Genomic DNA, 18751 nt, shown 5'->3' on the forward strand with positions numbered 1-18751 from the left:
GCCAGCAGTCCTGGATTGTGAGAGGGATGTCCGACTTCCCGTTTAGGCCCGATCCTACCGGGATCCCAGATTGGAAAGGGTGCAGGCTGGGCTAAGGGACACACCCCTCGTGCACGAAGAAATTCATGCACCAGGCCTCTAGTAACATATATAAGGACATGAACTATAAGGACATTAGCTGTTCAAGAACTATTATATATTAATTCAATTCTACTTGAGAAATTAAGGACACATACTACACAAGGCCACTCTACCAAGTCCAGGGGACATAGCAGATTTATCTAATACATAGAAACAAATACAGGGAAGCAGCCAAAATTAGAAGACATGTCACAAATGAAAGAACAGGAAAAATCTCCAGAAAAAAATGAAATGGAACCAAGAAAACTACCAGATACAGAGTTCAAAATAAAGGTTATAAGGATGCTCAAGGAACTTAGGAAAAATGTCAAGGAACTTAGGAAAAATGTCAAGGAACTCAGTGAGAAAATCAACAACATAAAAAAGGACCAGTCAAAATGAAGCATACAATAAAGAATACTTTACAGAGGATCAATACAGTAGAGGACATCAAGAATCAAAGCAAGATTTTGGAATATGCCTGGGGGTGAGGAGATGGGTACGGGATGGAGGGCCTCAACAGGGGGGAAAAGGGGGTCATTTGTAATACTTTCAAGAATAAAGATAATTTTTTTAAAGCATTTGGAATATAAGGAAGCAAAAAACAACAACAACAACAACAAAAAACAACACCACCACCACCCAATCAGAAGAGAAAAAAGAATACAAAAATATGAAGACAGCGTAAGGAGCCCCTGGGACAACTTCAAGTGTACCAACATTTGCATCAAGGCAGTGTTACAAGGAGAAGAGAGGGAGCAAGAAACTGAAAACCTATGTGAAAAAAATGGACAGTAAACTTCCCTTACCTGGTGAAAGAAAGAGACATACAAATCCAAGAAGCACTGAATGCCAAACAAAAGGAACCCAAAGAGGCCCACACCAAGACATATCATAATTAAAATGCCAAAGGTTAAAAACAAAGAGAGAGCCCTAGCCGGTTTGGCTCAGTGGACAGAGTATCAGCCTGCAGACTGAAGGGTTCCGGGCTCGATTCCGGTCAAGGGCATATGCAGGGTTGCACACTTGATCCCCAGTAGGGGGCTTGTAGGAGGCAGCCAATCAATGATTTCCTCTCATCATTGATGTTTATATCTCCCTCTTTCTTCCTCTTTGAAATCAATAAAAATATATTTAAAAATGTATATATGACCAATAAAATGGCAATAAATGCATCTCTATCAACAATTGAATCTAAAAATCAAAATAACTGAGGAAGGAATCTAGTGAAAAGAAACTGATGAATAAAATAGAACCAGGGGCATGGAAACGTGTAAGAGACTGAGGAATCTTAGGGAATGGGGAGAGGGGGGCTGAAAAGAGATTAATCTAAGAACTTATATGCATATATGCATTACCTATGGACACAGACAATAAGGTGGTGAAGGCCTCGGGCGGGGAAGAAACCAGGTGGAGGGGGTAAATGGGAAGGGACATCTGTAATACTCTCAACAATAAAGGTTTTAAAAAAACATTTAATTTGTGCAAATAGTTATTTATCTGTTTTTTTGCATAGCTTCATAGTATAAGTTACATAACATAAAACCACCCATTTTAAGTAGCAATTCAATGATTTTAAATAAAATTATGGTTTTATAATAATCATGATCCAGTTTTCCTTGTTTTACTAGTAAATGGTTAAGCAAAACAAGCCTTTTTCCCCTTTCCCTGTTATCTTTTTATGTATATTCATACATAAATGCCATTCTACATCAATTAATTTAGAATTCACATATAATTATACTTCTCATTATCTTCACATTTCAATACATTCACTTCCAAAATGTAGGGGAAAATCTGTCTCTTCTTTTTATTTAGCCACATGACCTGCATTTTGTTTGTAGTAACTGAGAACCTCATGAAGCTACATCTTGGCCACTACTGCAATAACTACTTTCACATCTTTCTGAGAGGAATTAAACTGACTAGAAACATTCTCAGAAAGGATCTCTCCTTATCTTTCAATGAAAACTTCATGAATAATGCATTAAATTCTGTCTTGGCAGGAGGAATTTACAAATAATCCTAAAGTTTTATACTTCTAAGAAGTCTCTATCCAAATAAACTAGATGAAAGATTATCTAAGCAAGAATATGGGCAAAACCAGTAAGCTGTACACATCAATTAATTTAGAGCATAGGATTGCTCTTTTGTTGGCTGTACGTAACCAATGCAACAAACAAATATGACATATACTGGCCACTCTGAAACACAATTTAAATGCTTAGAGTGCTAATACTCGGAAAACTACAGGATGTTGAAAAAAGAGATAGAGGAAGACATAAACAAATGGAAGAATATACCATGTTCATAGACTGGTAGAATCAACATCATTAAAATGTCTATACTGCCCTGACAGGTTTGGCTCAGTGGACAGAGCGTCAGCCTGGGGATGTTTCTAACTCTCTATCCCTCTGCCTTCCTCTCTGTAAAAAACCAATAAAATATATTAAATAAATAAATAAAATAAAATAAAATGTCCATACCACCCAAAGCAATCTATAGATTCAATGCAATCCCCATTAAAATACCAACGGCATATTTCACAGACCTAGAACAAACTCTCCAAAAATTCATATGGAACCAAAAAAGACCCCGAATAGCCACAGCAATCCTGAGAAAGAAGAACAAAGTTGGAGAAATCACAATACCAGATATCAAGCTATATTACAAAGCCACTATTCTCAAAACTGCCTGGTACTAGCACAAGAACAGACATATAGACCAATAGAACAGAACAGAGAACCCACAAATCGACCCAAGCCATTGTGCTCAATATTTGACAAAGGAGGCAATATACACTGGAGTCAAGACAGTCTCTTAAATAATGGTGTTGGGAAAATTGGACAGATACATGCAAAAAAATGGAATTAGACCACCAACTTACACCATACACAAAAATCAACTCAAAATGGATAAAGGACTTAAACGTAAGATGGGAAACCATAAAAATCTTAGAAGAATCCATAGGCAGCAAAATATCAGACGTATGTTGTAGCAATATCTTTACCGATAATAGCTTCTAAGACAATGAAAACTAAGGAAAAATAAACAAATGGGACTACATCAAAATGAAAAGCTTCTGCACAGCAAAAGAAACCATCAACAAAACAACAAGAGAGCCCACTGAATGGGAGAACCTATTTGCCAATGTTATATCCGATAAGGGTTTAATCTATAGGAACTCATGCATCTTAACAAAAGGAAGATAAACAATCCAATCAAAAAATGGGCAAACGACCTAAATAGATACTTTTTGAAAGAGGACATACAGAAGGCCAAGAGACATAGGAAACCTGCTCAAAGTCACTAATCATCCGAGAGATGCAAATCAAAACGACAATGAGGTACCATCTCACACCTGTCAGAATGGCTACCATCAACAAATCAACAAACAACAAGTGCTCACAAGGATGTAGAGAAAAAGGAACCCTCATGCACTGCTGGTGGGAATGCAGACTGGTGCAGCCTCTATGGAAAACAGTATGGCGTTTCCTAAAAAAATTAAAAATGGAACTCCCAATGGTAAGATATGTACACATATAATACCTTAATAAAAAAATTGGAAAAAAAAATGGAACTCCCATTTGACCCAATAACCCACTTCTAGGAATATATCCCAAGAAATCAGAAACACCAATCAGAAAGGATATATACACCCCTACGTTCATAGCATCACAATTTGTAATAGCTAAGATTTGGAAACAGCCTAAGTGCCCATCAGAAGATGAGTGAATTAAAAAACTGTGATACAAAATAAGCCAGTCGGAGAAAGATAAATATCACATGATCTCACTCATTTGTGGAATATGATGAATAACATAAAATGATGAACAAAAATAGAATCAGAGTCATAGAAGCATCAAACAGACTATCCAACCTATGAGGGAAGGTGGCGGGCAGAGCGGTAGAGGGGGAGATGAGAGCATAAAAGATCAACCAAAGGACTTGTATGCAGGCATATGAGCATAACCAATGTCCACAGACAGTACGGGGGCAAGGGCATGTGCTGGGGGCTGGGGGGGGCTGGGGAGAGGTCAATGGGGGGAAAAGGAGACTTATGTAATACTTTAAACAATAAAAAATTAAAAAAATAATAAAAAATAAGTAAAGATATGGAAACAGCCCAAGTGCCCATTACTAGATGAGTGGATAAAAAAGCTGTGGTAACCTTTCTCTCTCTCTCCCAATTTTTTTGGGGGGAGATAACCAAAATTTTTGGTGGCCTTGTTAAAAAAAAAAAAAAAAGGCTATGGTACATTTACACAATGGAATACTATGCAGCTGTAAGAAGGAAGGAAACCTTACCTTTTGCAACAGCATGGATGAACTGGAGATTATAATGCTAAGCAAAATAAGCCAGTCAGTGAAAGAGAAATACTACATAATCTTTCTTTTACTGGTATGTGGAATGTAATGAACAAACAAAATAGAACCAGAGGCATGGATACATGGAGCACACTGAGGGTGACGGGAGGACTGGTTGAAGAAGGGTGAAGTGCTTAAGCAAAGATCATATATGCATAGCCAATGGACACAGACAACAGTGTGGTGATGGTCAGAGGGAGGGGTGGGGGCTGCATGGAAGTGGACAAGAGAAGGGAAATGGGAGACATCTGTAATAGCATCAACAACAAATAAGAGTCAAAAAAGAAAATAAGTACACAGGAGAATACGTGCTATCCTATGCTATCCTATATAATCCTATATAATAAAAGACGAATATGCAAATAGACCGACCGGTGAAACCAAAACAACCGAACAACCGAACAACCGAACAACCAGTCGCTATGATGTGCGCTGACCACCAGGGGGTGTGAGCAGAACATGGCAGGCCTCGGCCGCAGTGGGATGATGGAGCAGGTGAGCAGGGGCACCAGACCAAGGCGGGGCACCGGTCGCTGTCACCAGGGCGAGCCTCTGGTGGTTACTGAAAATTCTTTGCTCCCGCGTGCCATGGTCCTGTCTGGTGCTCGCACCTGCTGCCAGTGCTGGAGCCACCGCTCGCACCCACTGCCAACGCCGGCCCTGCTTGCACCCGCAGCCAGTGCCAGAGCCACCGCTCGCACTCACTACCGGCACCGTCAGCAGGTGCAAGGGGCGGCTACCGGCCCCAATCGCCCCTGAGGGCTTCTCCACCTCCCCCTGCTCCTGAGGGGCTATCGGGGCAGCAGTCACTGCTTGCACCCACTGACAGCGCTGGCCCCAATCGCTCCATGCCCTCAGCGGGTGCAAGCGGGACCGGCATTGTCAGCACATGGGAGGGGGGCTGCCAGCAGAAAGGGGACCGAGGGCTGTGGCAGGAGGGGCCTGGTGGGGGTGCGGAGGATGGGCCTAGACCCACCCCTGTGCCCACTGCAGCCTTGCGGCCCACAGTTCCTTTCAAGATGCACGAATTCGTGCAGTGGGCCTCTAGTTTCATATAAGAGACTTGAGTATTGGCCAATTTTGATCCTGGGTGGGGTTGGGGGTTCTTGGAGACAATCCCCCTCAGATATTAAGGGATAATTACACCGTGTCTACAATGTACCAAATTTTGTTGGGCCCGAGGATAACAAAAAAAACAGTTCCCATCCCACAACAAGGAATTTACAGACCAGTGCAAGAAAACAAACAACTAGACAATATAATATTATTTAATAGATACAATAAAGATATGTACATGTACTAAGGATGTATATTTAAAGAACCTGTAACATAATATCTTCCATGAAACTGGTGATAATTAAGTTAACAGAAAAAAAGAAATCCACTGGGAAAAGGAAATGTGGAATGAAAAAGAAAATAGAAGAGCTCTTGGAAATTGAAATCTGATAGCTGCAATAAAAACTTTAGTAAGTTAGAAGGTAAATCAATGAAACTTCAACATAAGTAGAGGAAAAAGATAACAGACAATAAAAGACTGATGAGATAATCAATCCAGGAGATGGAACATCCAATTATAAAGAGTTTTAAAAAGAAAAAAAAAAGAAAAAAATGAAAGTGAAAAACTTAGACAAATAATACTAAAAGTGTTCCTAGAACCACAGTACATTAATATGATTGAAAAAAAAATAGCACAATAGTGAGAAGAACCACACCAAGGCCCGTCACTGTAAAATTTCATAATATAAGGGATAAACAAAAGATCTAAAGAGCCTTCAAATGACCAGGAATCAAAATGGCATCCAATTCTCAACAGGTGCCCTAACTGCTTTGGCTCAGTGGATAGAGCATTGGCCTGCAGACTGAAGGGTCCTGGTTTCAGTTCCAGTCAAGAGTTGCGGGCTCAATCCCCTGTGGGGGCGAGCAGGAGGCAGCCAATTGATGATTCTCATCACTGGTGTTTCTCTCTCTCTCTCTCTCTCTCTCTCTCTCTCCCTTTCCCTTCTTCTCTGAATAAAAATATATTTTAAAAAATAATTCTCAACAGAAAACTGGAACTTGCAATGCATTTTCAGCACAGAACTAAACAAACAATTTATAAAATGCGAGGGCAAAATAGAGCTATTTTTCAACATTTAAGAATAAAATTAGGGGTTCAGAGGGGAGAAGCAAGGGACTATTATTTTCATTAGAACTTACTTTACTTAAACATGCTAAAATTCTATGTCCCATATATCCTTTCTGTTAATTTTACTGAAAGATGTACTTGATCAAAAAGGGACACAGACAGCCCAGCTGGTGTGGCTCAGTGATGGAGTGCCGACCCATGAATCAAAAAGTCGCTGGTTCAATTCCCCGTCAGGGCACATGCCCAAGTTGTAGGCTCAATCCCAGGTAGGGGGTGTGCAGAAGGCAGCCCATCGATGTTTCTCTCTCTACCCTCCTCCCTTCCTCTCTAAAATCAATAAAAGCTTTTTCTTAAAAAAGAAGACGGACAGCCCTAGCCGGTTTTGCTCAGTGGATAGAGCGTCGACCTACAGACCAAAGGGTCCCAGATTCGATTCTGGTCAAGGGCACATGCCCGGTTGTAGGCTCGATCCCCAGTAGGGGGTGTGCAGGAGGCGGCCCATCAATGATTCTCTCTAATCATTGATGTTTCTATCTCTCTCTCCCACTCTCTTCCTATCTGAAATCAATAAAAATATATTTTAAAAATAATAAAAAATATATATACCCTCAGGTGAGGATAAAAAAAAAGATCAGAGATTGTCAGAGGTTTGAGGGAAAAATGAGAATTAACAGGCAGAGCACAGAGAATTTTTAGTGCAATGAAAATACTCTATGTATGTAAGGTGGACATATGTCATTATATACATTTGTCCGAACTCATAGACTGTACAACACAAAGAGTAAACCCTAATGTAATCTATGGACTTTGGGTGATTATGATGTGTAAATGCAGGTTCATCAGTTTTAACAAATGTACCGCTCCGATGGGGGATCTTAATAATGGAGGAGGCTATGCATGTGTTGGGGCATATGGTCTATAAAAAAACTCTATACCTTCCTCTCAATTTTGCAGATTTTGTTGTGAACCTAAAACTGCTCTAAAAAAATAGCCCTTGATTGAAAAAAATAATAAATAGCCCTGGCTGGTGTGGCTCACTTGGTTGGAGCGTTCTCCTGTACACCAAAAGGTAGCCGGTTCAATTCCTAGTCCGGGCATACACTCCGATTTTGGGTTCAATCCCCTAACAGAGGCAACCTATCCATTTTTCTCTCTCACATTGATGTCTCTCTCTCCATCTCTCTCCCTTCCTCTCAAATCAATTAAAAAATAAACTAAAAAAAAAAAACCTTTCCATTAAAAATCATAAATAGCCCTAGCTAGTTTGGCTCACTGGATAGAGCGTCAGCCTGGGGACTGAAGGGTCCCAGGTTCGATTCTGGTCAAGGGCATGTACCTTGGTTGCGGGCACATCCCCAGTAGGGGGTGTGCAGGAGGCAGCTGATCGATGCTTCTCTCTCATTGATGTTCCTAACTCTCTATCCCTCTCCCTTCCTCTCTGTAAAAAGTCAATAAAATATACATTTTTTTAAAAAATCATAAATAATGCAAGTTTAATGCTATTTTAACCTAAGGGTGTAATAACAACCTTCAGCTTGTTTTTCAGTCAGGCAATTTATGGGTTAGGACAGTGTTGGACAACCTTTTGAGCTTGGTGTGTCAAACTTCGCCAAAAAAGTGAGCATAATTCGGGTAGTGTGTCACTTTGAGGAAAAAAACATTATTTCGCAAATGTTTCATCCTCAGGAGCAGCAAATGTTTCATCCTCGGCATGCGGCCGCCTCAGCGGCCGCGTGTCATCAGAAATGGCTACGCGTGTCAGTGCTGACACGCATGTCATAGGTTCGCCATCACTGGGTTAGGATATCCATAGATAGTAAATTCTTAAGTATTAAGTGTACTTTGAATCCCTTCTGTAACTCGTCCGGGTAAGTTTTCTGTCAGTCATGACATTTCTTGGGGGTCCTTTCTTTTCCTTTCCTCAATTAATAGTGTGTCTACATATAACCAAGGAACAGTCCTATGCATGATGAACAAAATTTTAAGTCTAAATAAATGGAAGATCCCCATTCTGCTAAATCATCTAATTTGCCTACAATTCTGAATTCTCAACACAACTGATATTATTACAGAGAAATGAACCATCACTTTACAGAATGTAAAAGCAGTTGTGGTGTATTTTTTAGTAGCTTACATTTATCAATATCTATGAAAATCAGCAGTCCACACAAACAATATGTTCAATCCAAAATCTTTTATCGCTAGAAACAGAAAAACTGTCACCTACCTTTCAGAAACCTCTTGTTTAAACTGAGTAACTTCACCAAGTGATGAATCAATATCCATGAAACCAAGAAAGTCTTGATTTATATTAAGGAAAGGCTTCTCCAAACCCTTGCCTGATGTCTCATGACCCCTAGATAAAGGATCTGAATCAGTAAGCTGTATCTCTGACCCTTCACCTTCTGTGAGACGGGCCCGTTGACCAGGAGAACTGGGAACACTATTACCTTCTTGGTCAGAGCTGTTTTTTTGCTTTCCATCTCTCTGGGGCTTACTATTCAGCCCATCATCCCTGAAGCCTTTAGCAAATGGATTGTAATCTATTTTCAGCTGAGTAATCTGTATGTTCTGATAAGCTGTTACTGCAAAGAATTCAGTCTGTGGGAAGGTAAATGTGTGGACACCCGGGCCATTTAACTGTATCACTTCAGTAGCCTTTTCTGCAGGTACCAAATGAAGCCTTGGCAGGTATCGATGCATAGAGTGCAAGATAATATGCCCTTCTTGGTCCAGTGTATTGTTGGTAAGTTTCAGTTTATAGAAAGATACTGGTTGGTGCATCCAATAATGACCTGTGGAAGGAGATTCTGGATGAATAAAAACCCTCCCCAAAACATGAGGCTCTGCCTTCCCACTGGGTTCCCACCAGCGACCATTCCACTTATAACGATGGTTATCCACAGGAGATATATCCATGACAAGGATATACTTCTTATTTGAGTCTAAACCTGTTATCCAATAACGACAGTAAGGAAACATGCGTCTTCCCTGCTTGGTCAGAATCATCTCTGTGCTTCGATGATAGAATTCATTCCACATACTATTGTTATCCAAGGTGACAGTGATTCCTCCCACAGTACAATCAGCTGGCAGGCAAATCTTCCCTGTAGATTTTCCTGGGGATGACACACTGGTAGCCAAAGCACAAGCATCCCTATTAGTAACCAAAATTCCTTGATCTGTTTTGCCATTTCCTGCCTGTTTTAGGATGACAAAGAAGGTAGGTGCTGCTCCTGCCATTGTCCCACCATCTTGACTAGCCAATATAATCTGCTGTTTCTCCTCCATGATTCCAGTGGGAAACTCGTGTAAGATAACTGTAGTCACCACATAGTCACAATGGCCTTCTCAGCCTAAAAAATAAGCAGAAAAACAAAAACCCTTTAATTAAGTGAATATTTTGTTAACATAAAGGACAAGGATAATTATCCCCGAAAGATATTCCTAAATCCTACTAAAATGTTGCTTCTATCTCTCTATCCCTTTCCCTTCCTCTATCTCTAAAAAAAATAATAAAGACATCTTTTTTAAGAAATAAGTAAAATGCTACCTTAACTTGATACACACATTTAAAGAAACCATGACAGCCCTGGCAGCCCTAGCCAGTGTGGCTCAGCTGGTTTGAGTGTCATCCCGCCCAGGCTTCATGTTTGGTCCCTGGATCGCAGGGTCCCAGTTCAGGTGCAAGTGGAGACAACCGATCGGTGTTTCTCTCTCACATTGACATGTCTCTCTCCCTCTCCCTTCCTCTCTCTCTAAAATCAACAAAAACATTTTTTTAAAAAAAAGCAAAGAAAGAAACCACAAATTCCAGAAGGATCAAACATTTAAATCACCACCCATTCCTCAGCATAATTTTTTTAAATTCTTAAATCCCCAGAAAAGCTTGATAATAAGACACAAAATCTCTGATAAATTCAACATTATACATGTTTTATATCTGGCAAATATCATGCAAGTAAAATTGAAAAAACAAATGACTAACTGGGAAAGGGTGTTTGCAAATTATATCCTAATAACTCATTTACCTAATATAAAAAGGGTTCCTACAAGAACAAAAATCTAATAGAAAAATGGGCAAAGGAGAGAAAGAGCCAATGGCTATAAAAATGTACATAGTCTCAGCATAGGAGAAATGGTAATGGAAATCATATGGAGATACTGTTTTTGACCTTATTAAGCTGGCAAAAAAAGTTTGGTAGAGGTATTGGAAAGGGTGTCAGAAAGGGCAACATAAAAATATCGAAAGTACAAATGCATACATCCCATGGAACAACAGTTCTAGGACTTTATCCTAAATATACACTCATACACACACACACGCCTGTAATAAAAACGTACAGATTATTCCCTGAATTTCTACTTTTAACAGCAAAAAACTGAAGAAAAAGTCCATCAATGGAGACCAGTTAAATAAACGGTGGTATATCCAGAGTGAAATATTCTGCAGCTACAAAGGAAACTACATAAACTTCATGAATTCATACAAAATTACCTACAAGATATATTAAGGGCAAAAGGTCCAAAAGAGTTGTTATAGATTATGTAACTCTCCTTCATAAAGTAAACAAACAAAAAAAGGCCCTGGCCTGGTGGCTCAGTTGCTTAAAGCATCTTCCCCATACAGCAAAAGTTTGTGGGTTCAATTTCTGGTCACAGCATATACCTAGGCTGCAGGTTCAATCCCCGGTTTGAGTATGTAAGGGAAGCAACCAATCAATGTTTCTCTCCCTCTCTCTCTCCCTCTCTCCCTCCCTCCCACCCCCCCCCCCTCTCTCCCCCTTCCTCTCTAAAATCAATTTTAAAAAAAATTCCTTGGGTGAGGATTTAAACAAAAACACATAACCCTAGCCGGTTTGGCTCAGTGGATAAGAGTGTCAGCCAGTGGACTGAAGGTCCCGGGTTCGATTCTGGTCAAGGGCACGCACCGGGTTGCAGGCTTGATCCCCAGTAGGGGGCATGCAGGAGGAAGCCAATCAATTATTCTCTCTCATCATTGATGTTTCTATCTCTCTCTCCCTCTCCTTCCTCTCTGAAATCAATAATATATATATATATATATATATATATATATATTTAAAAAACAGATAGAATGTGTATGTATTTGCTTGATATAGATTGTAAAGACAAAAAAGGAACTGGTAGTCTTGGCTACATCCAGGGAAAACTGAGTGGCTGGGAAAATACATACTGACATGTTCTAAATTTTATATCCTTTGAACACACAACCCATTCCAAAAAAAGACTTAGACAGCAAATTAGTTAATTCTTGAGAATTATAACGAAAAATACAACATTATTGTATGGTTCCATTTATACAAAATGTCCAGATAGGCAAATCTAGAGATAGAAAGTAAATTTGTGGTTGCCAGGAAACACGGAGAGGGATAATTCAGACAATTGCTAATAGGTATGGCATATCTTTGGGGTGGGAATGAAAACATTCAGGAACTAGAAACCACTTAAGTGTATCTGTTAAAATGCCGAAATGTATGCTATGTGAATTAAATTTCAATAAAAAGTTGAAAAGAAATCTCAGATGGTTAAATTTAACTGAACTAGTGTGCTAAATTACCTAAATATTCTACAAGATAAATGATCACCTCCAATTAGCCTTTGCACAAAAAAGGTAGATGCTACATGACTACTCCTATATAACTGGGTCAGTAATTTTGATTAATCAAATTCAGCCACTATGGGTGCTCCTCATTTATGTTTTGTGTTTTTAATCCTCACCCTAGGATATTTCTCCATTGATTTTTAGAGGGAGAGACAGAGAAATATCAATGTGAGAGAAATACATCAATTGTTTGCCTCCTGTACACCCTAACCAGGGCCCAGGCCAGGGATGAGCCTGCAACCAAGGTATGAGACCTTGACTGGAATCAAACTGGAAACCTCCGTTCGGTCCACAGGCCAGCGCTCTATCCACTCACCCAAACTGGCCAGGGCTGGGTGTTCCTCATTTTATTTAAAAAGTCTAATTTTACCTTTCATCAGACCTGACAAGCAATAAAAGCGTCTGATTTTTCTCTCTTCTTACAGGATTGGCCACATCACCCCCCCAAAAAACCCTCCAAAACTTAAAATATTCTCTAGCCTGAGGATAATAGATACAAGTATTTTAAAAATCAAGACTTCAGAAAGGTTGCCCTAACCAGTTTGGCTCAGTGGATAGAGCATCGGCCTGTGGACTGAGGGTCCCGGATTCGATCCCAGTCAAGGGCATGTACCTTGGTTGCGGGCACATCCCCAGTGGGGGGTGTGCAGGAGGCAGCTGATCAATGTTTCTCTCTCATCGATGTTTCTGACTCTCTATTCCTCTCCCTTCCCCTCTGTAAAAAATCAATAATATATATGTGTGTGTGTGTATGTGTGTGTATGTGTATGTGTATATATATATATAATATATACATATATATATATAAAAGACTTCAGAAAGGTTAACTATTGTTTCCTATTATGGCTAAATATAGAAGTATAAACCTACTTCCTAACACTAAAGCATAAATACCCAGGAAAGGTGAAAAAAGAATCATTCCTCTGATTTGAAGCTTATTTTTAAGAGATAAAATTTAGGGTGACTCTTTTCAAAAGCTGCCTCAGGTTTAAAACAAGTAGGTTCACTAGTTTACTAAAACCAACAAGTTTAGGTAACACCTATCAGGTATTCATAAGACAAAATTTAAACAGACAAATAAGGTGACTGTAAAAAGAGTAAAGCTTAGAGAACTCACAAAAACTAATACCTCTACAATAGTATATTAACTCAAATAATGCAAACTCCTAATGCTGTATTTAGTCCATATATTTCAAAGTTTTGTGAGCAATTATGCAAAATATTCTTAAATGCACTTAAATATGACTATTGACAAAGAACTATCTGAAAATATGTTTTAGCTATCCCAAACCTATGAGTACCTAAAAGGATACAGAATGTCTTTTTTTTTTATTTTATTGTTTAAAGTATTACAAATATTAGTACATATATCTCCTTTTTTCCCTTATTGACATTCCCCCAGCCTCCCTACCCCCTGGCACATGCCCTCATTCCACCCTCCCAGTGTCTTGTGTCCATTAGTTGTGTTTATATACATGCATACACGTCCTTCGGTTGATCTCTTTCCCCCACTCCCCAGCCTTCCCACTGTAATTTGACAGTCTGTTCGATGCTTCACTACCTCTGTAACTATCTTTTTATTCATTGGGTTATAATGTTCTTTATTTTCCATAAATGAGTGAGATCATGTGGTATTTTTCTTTCATTGCCTGGCCTATTTCACTTAGCATAATGCTCTCCAGTTCCATCCATGCTGCTGCAAATGGTAAGAATTCCTTCTTTTTTATAGCAGCATAGCATTCCATTGTGTAGTTGTACCATGTTTTCTAATCCACTCATCTGCTGATGGGCATTTAGGCTGTTTCCAAATCTTAGCTATTGTAAATTGTGCTGCTATGAATGTCTTAAAAATTATCTTCTATAATATAAGAGCTTGGTTTTCAGACCATTCCAGGTAAAACAAGGACAAAGAAATTTTAAACAAGGCTTTAAAAATCACTAGAAATGTCAAAAATTCAACTGACAGAAATCCATTTTAGTGTTACTAGATTTAGTGCACTGAATTTTATGCTTTTATATATACACATTTCAAAATTCTCCTTTCGCCTAAGCAAAAAATAAATAAAAAAATTTAAGTGTAAAAATGTCAACCTGTCCTACTTGAACTCTGTGCACAAGAATCTAATTTTAAAATGTGAAAAAGTATACAAAAGAGAAAAAAATTAGAATTTTCAGACTTATAATGTGTATAGGTTATTTTTAAAGAATCCTCTAGTAAAGTTATTCCATGAGTTTATCAAAATACATAAAACCAAAGACCTACTTTATAACCAAAACAATCTCTATCTTGAGATTTACCTACCTACTGATTTAGGAACAAGGAATCAAATTCTTATTCCAATCAATCTTTAAGCAGATTCCACTTCACTGTAAGAATATGGCTATTCTTTTGGGATACTACACTGGATTTTTCTAATGAAAAGATTATCAGTTGGGCATATTCAGCTGTTTCAGACACACAATATCACTCTAAAGGCTAAGACAACTTTTTAAAAAGTATTTAATTAATTTCAGATAGGGAGAGATAGAAACATCAATGATGAGAGGGAATAATTGATTGGCTGCCTCCTGCATGACCCCTATTGGAAACCCAGCCAGTAACCAGGCATGTGCCCTTGACCAGAATCGAACCTGGGACCCTTCAGTCCACAGGCCGACGCACTAGCCACTGAGCCAAACCAGCGAGGGCAGGCTAAGACAACTTTAACTAATTGTAAAAACCAATTGTACTTTAGGAAAAGCTAGGCCACTCATGAAGAAATACTCCTTCCAGCAAGATTCTAAAATACGCTCATATCTGGCTCTCTGGAAGCTTTCAAGGAAGACCACCGTTTTGGTACATATATATATATATAACTTAACACTCGAAAGTAATCTCGGGCGCTAGCTGGTTTGGCTTAGTGGACAGAGCGCCAGCCTGGAGGCTGAAAGGTCCCGGACTGAAGGGTCCTGGGTTCGATTCCGGTCAAGGGCACATGCCCCGGTTTGGCTCAATCCCGAGCAGGGGGCGAGCAGGAGGCAGCTGGTCAATGATTCTCTCTCATCATTTATGTTTCTATCTCTCACTCCCTCTCCCCTCTCTGAAATCAATAAAAATATATATTTTAAAAATAATAATAATAATCTCGGTTCAGCTTTTCAAAAGCAAACTTTTATCTGCATAAAGTAATTATCTGAGGAATGTTTAATTGTAGATGAGAAATATGTAAGTAACACTCTGAAAATGTCATAGGAGAGACAAACAGTAGCTTTCACAAAGAATGTTTTGAGATAAGTAATGTGGCAAGTTCCATAAATAAACTTAAAATTTCAGAGTCCCTATTCTAAATGTCTTTTCACCAATGACCCCTTTGGTAGGTGTTTTAACTACTAAAGTGGTGACCCTCATACAACTTACAAAACACACTACCTAGTTTACTAGGTAGTTACCTAACTTAATAATTCATGTACTGAACACACAAAAAAATCAAAATTCCAAACCAATACCATTACTTTTAAAACAAAAAATATTCAAATACTTATTTGAATATTTCCAAAGTTGCTAAAAAATAACCATAACCTTTCATACAACAAATGCATTACTGTACTGTAGGCACCAAGATGTTAGTTGGTTCTTTAATATGATCTTTCACAAGAGTATGGTTAAGGTAAATTACATTTCTGGAACTCAAGTTTTAAGAGAATAGGTTGACTCAAATTTCAGTATTTACCAATATACCATAGGCCCAGAAATTTGAAAAATCTTTAAAAAATATTTTAACTATTAAAAAATCAGAAAATATAGCAAAGACGGTAAAATATTCAACTACCAGTTCTTAATTGTCATTAGATTAATTTTTTAAATTAAATAAATGGTACTTGTCTATTAGTAAGCACTTACTCCCGACCAGTCAATATCCTGGGCATTTTATCATCATCACCATCCTAATAAGGTAAATTTCAAAATACTATCTCTAGTGCTTTAGGTTTCAAGGCACAGAATCACTTCTGCCTAAAATAGTACGCTTGATCTTCTCTCCCCAGATACCATTCGTTAATGCTGACTTCAGAAATATTATTCCTAGGAATGGTCCCTTAACTACAACTTGGAGTTAGCAAGTTCTCAGGTCCCTAGAAATTGCATTAAGAATTTGAATAACTTTTATGGCAGAAATGGACAGTATCCAAAAAGCCACCCTTCCTTGTAGTAGTTAAGTATGGCAAGGTACCCAGGGCACTGAATTTCCTCAATTCCTAAGCATGTGTTTTCTGTTAAGTGAACCCAACGCACTCAATCGTAGGATAGGAAAATAAAATAACACTTCGGAGGCAAGAAACACTAACGCTGATCCCATACTCTTGGGAACAGAAAGGCCTCAGGCCAGTCCCGAGGAGGTGCAGTCGCCCACGACTATTAATTGCCCACAATCACCGCTTTTCAACTGCAGAGGCCCTATCCACTGAGCCAAGAACAACGTGAAAACAAGCTGCAAGGAAAGCTCTTCCGGGGAAGAGCAGTCCCGACAGATCACGTGCCCTCCTTGCCGTCCGCCGGAACCACGATCACTCCGAGGGACCCAGTCACATTCTGTAACCCTGAACACAGTACCCGTCTCTCCAAGCCAGCCCCCTTCCCAGCAGCCGTCACGTAGCCTCCAGGCACTTTCCCTGCAATCTAGCCACAACGTCTTGCCCAAACTGTGAAGGCAGAGCAGGAAACGTTTGCTAGGAACACCGCCGCAGAAGCCTGTGGAGCTTTACAACACGCACAGGCGGCGCGCAGATTCGCTAGATCCTCGTGTCTGCTCCGGCGACGTGAACCCCGGGGGGAGTGGTTTTCCCTTAGAACGAGGTTACTTGAATTACTCAGTGTTCTGCCATCAGTAATCCCTCCTTTTAGACCTCTTTCAGCGTTCCCTGCTTCCACCTTTGCCAAGAGGAGGCATCCCCGGGGTTCCAAAGGCAAAGCAAAAATCTTCACAGCAAGACACTACCACTTTCTACTCTCAACCCGATTTGAAAGATCCCTAACTTCATAATCTTCGCACACAGATTCCTCAACTTTGGTCTCTGGTGCTTCAGAGGGGTTTACGTCCCAGACCCACCTACCACTAGGAGCAGATACCTATTTGACAATTTAACAGAAGCGGGAAGCCTCATAAAAAGAGAAGGCTGCTCCACAGAGAGAAAAAGAAAATAAACACCTGCTCTTCCCACCTGTTTCCCCCGCCCTCATTTCTGCACTTTCGAACCACCGGTCCTTTGTTTACCAAGTTCCCACTCCTATACAGCTCACTTCCTCGCCCTCCTTTTTTATTAAACTCGCGGTCCTGCCTCAAACAATTTACTCGAAAATTACATGGTAGAAGAGAGATTTGTACGGGTGTCAAAATGCCGCACACAGCTCCTTAAGAAAAACGACGTCAGCACCGTTTACCTCCGAGTTTTGGAACCCTGAGACCTGGACTCTAAAGTGCAAAGCGCATAAGCAGGGCTCTGGACTTAAAGCCAGGCGCCCGAATGGAAATCGTCACGCGGATCGCACCATGCGGTGCGACACCCCACGCACGCGAGCGCAGGACCGCGCCAAGGGCGCTTCTCACCCCGCCCGCCTCGTGGCCGCTCTCTTTGGCGTCGATGCTCCTAGTCAGTTTGCTGCGCGACGCGGAAGTAAGGCCGGGGACGCGCGCGAGGTGACATGCGCAGCCTCGCTGGGGGCATGGAGGGGGGGGGCGGACCAAAGGCGCGCGCCAAAGACGGCCCAGCGCAAGGCCGGGCCCGGCCCCAGCGTGCGAAGATCGCTCAGCGGAAGGTCTCTCACGCCGCTCAAATATACAAGAGCTTCAAACTCTCAAAAAACTCCAATCGGGCCAGTACTACAGCGACACCCACCCTGCCCAGGCCCGAGAGTTACCGTGCGGGGCGTGGCGGGCCTCACCCGGAGTCCTTCACATCCCGCTGGGGGCGGGTTATTTTGTTCCGTTCGCACACCGTGTGTCCGCTCCAGCTGAAGAGCCTGCGCGCGCACGAGACGTCCACGTCACCGCGCAGGCGCTCCTACCCGCTCGGAGACCGCCGCGCAAGCGCAAAAGGAGGCGCAAGCAGTACCTCCCTCGCCCCTCCCCCAACACCAGGAGGCCAAATGGCCCCGTAGCAGCGACAAGACCCTTGGGACCCGCCCCTGGAGCTGAAGCCGCTGCCTTTCCGGGTTCCAGCAACTGAGATAAGCCTACTGAAGCTTCCAGAATCAAGAAAGGCGAGGCAGGAGAGAGGCACCCCAATTCCCTCAGCCTCGCACACGAAGCCTTCGTGAAAACCGTGAAAACTTTGCTTGCGGGCTTTCTCAAATTGTGCCTTCTACCGGTTCCCTAGGGCTCCTCGCCGGCTCCGCCCCTACCGCGCCCAGCTCCACCCACAGGGGTATCCAGAGTCCCCAGGGCTTCGTGAGCCCGTCAAATGAGTCGGAGATCTTCCTCCCCAATGTTCTGTGGGCTTGGATGGCGCCAAAACTTAGGGAAACCTTGAAGAAAAGACCT

The 18751-nt window shown here is 40.9% G+C and overlaps 1 protein-coding gene across 1 annotated transcript in view; it reads right to left on the reverse strand.

The window, feature by feature from the left end:
* MGA (MAX dimerization protein MGA) overlaps nucleotides 1-18441 on the reverse strand; it is a 99668-nt gene extending 81227 nt beyond the window's left edge. Inside the window, exons 1-2 of the mRNA XM_054716334.1 lie at nucleotides 18130-18441; nucleotides 8841-9969 (exon numbers count right to left, since the gene is read on the reverse strand). Coding sequence (XP_054572309.1) covers nucleotides 8841-9904 — 1064 coding nt within the window. The 5' untranslated portion in view covers nucleotides 9905-9969; nucleotides 18130-18441. The remainder of the gene's footprint in view (nucleotides 1-8840; nucleotides 9970-18129) is intronic.
* Between the last annotated feature and the right edge of the window lie 310 nt (nucleotides 18442-18751).

The sequence above is a fragment of the Eptesicus fuscus genome, chromosome 5 (genome assembly GCF_027574615.1).
Source record: "Eptesicus fuscus isolate TK198812 chromosome 5, DD_ASM_mEF_20220401, whole genome shotgun sequence".
Lineage (NCBI taxonomy): Eukaryota > Metazoa > Chordata > Mammalia > Chiroptera > Vespertilionidae > Eptesicus > Eptesicus fuscus.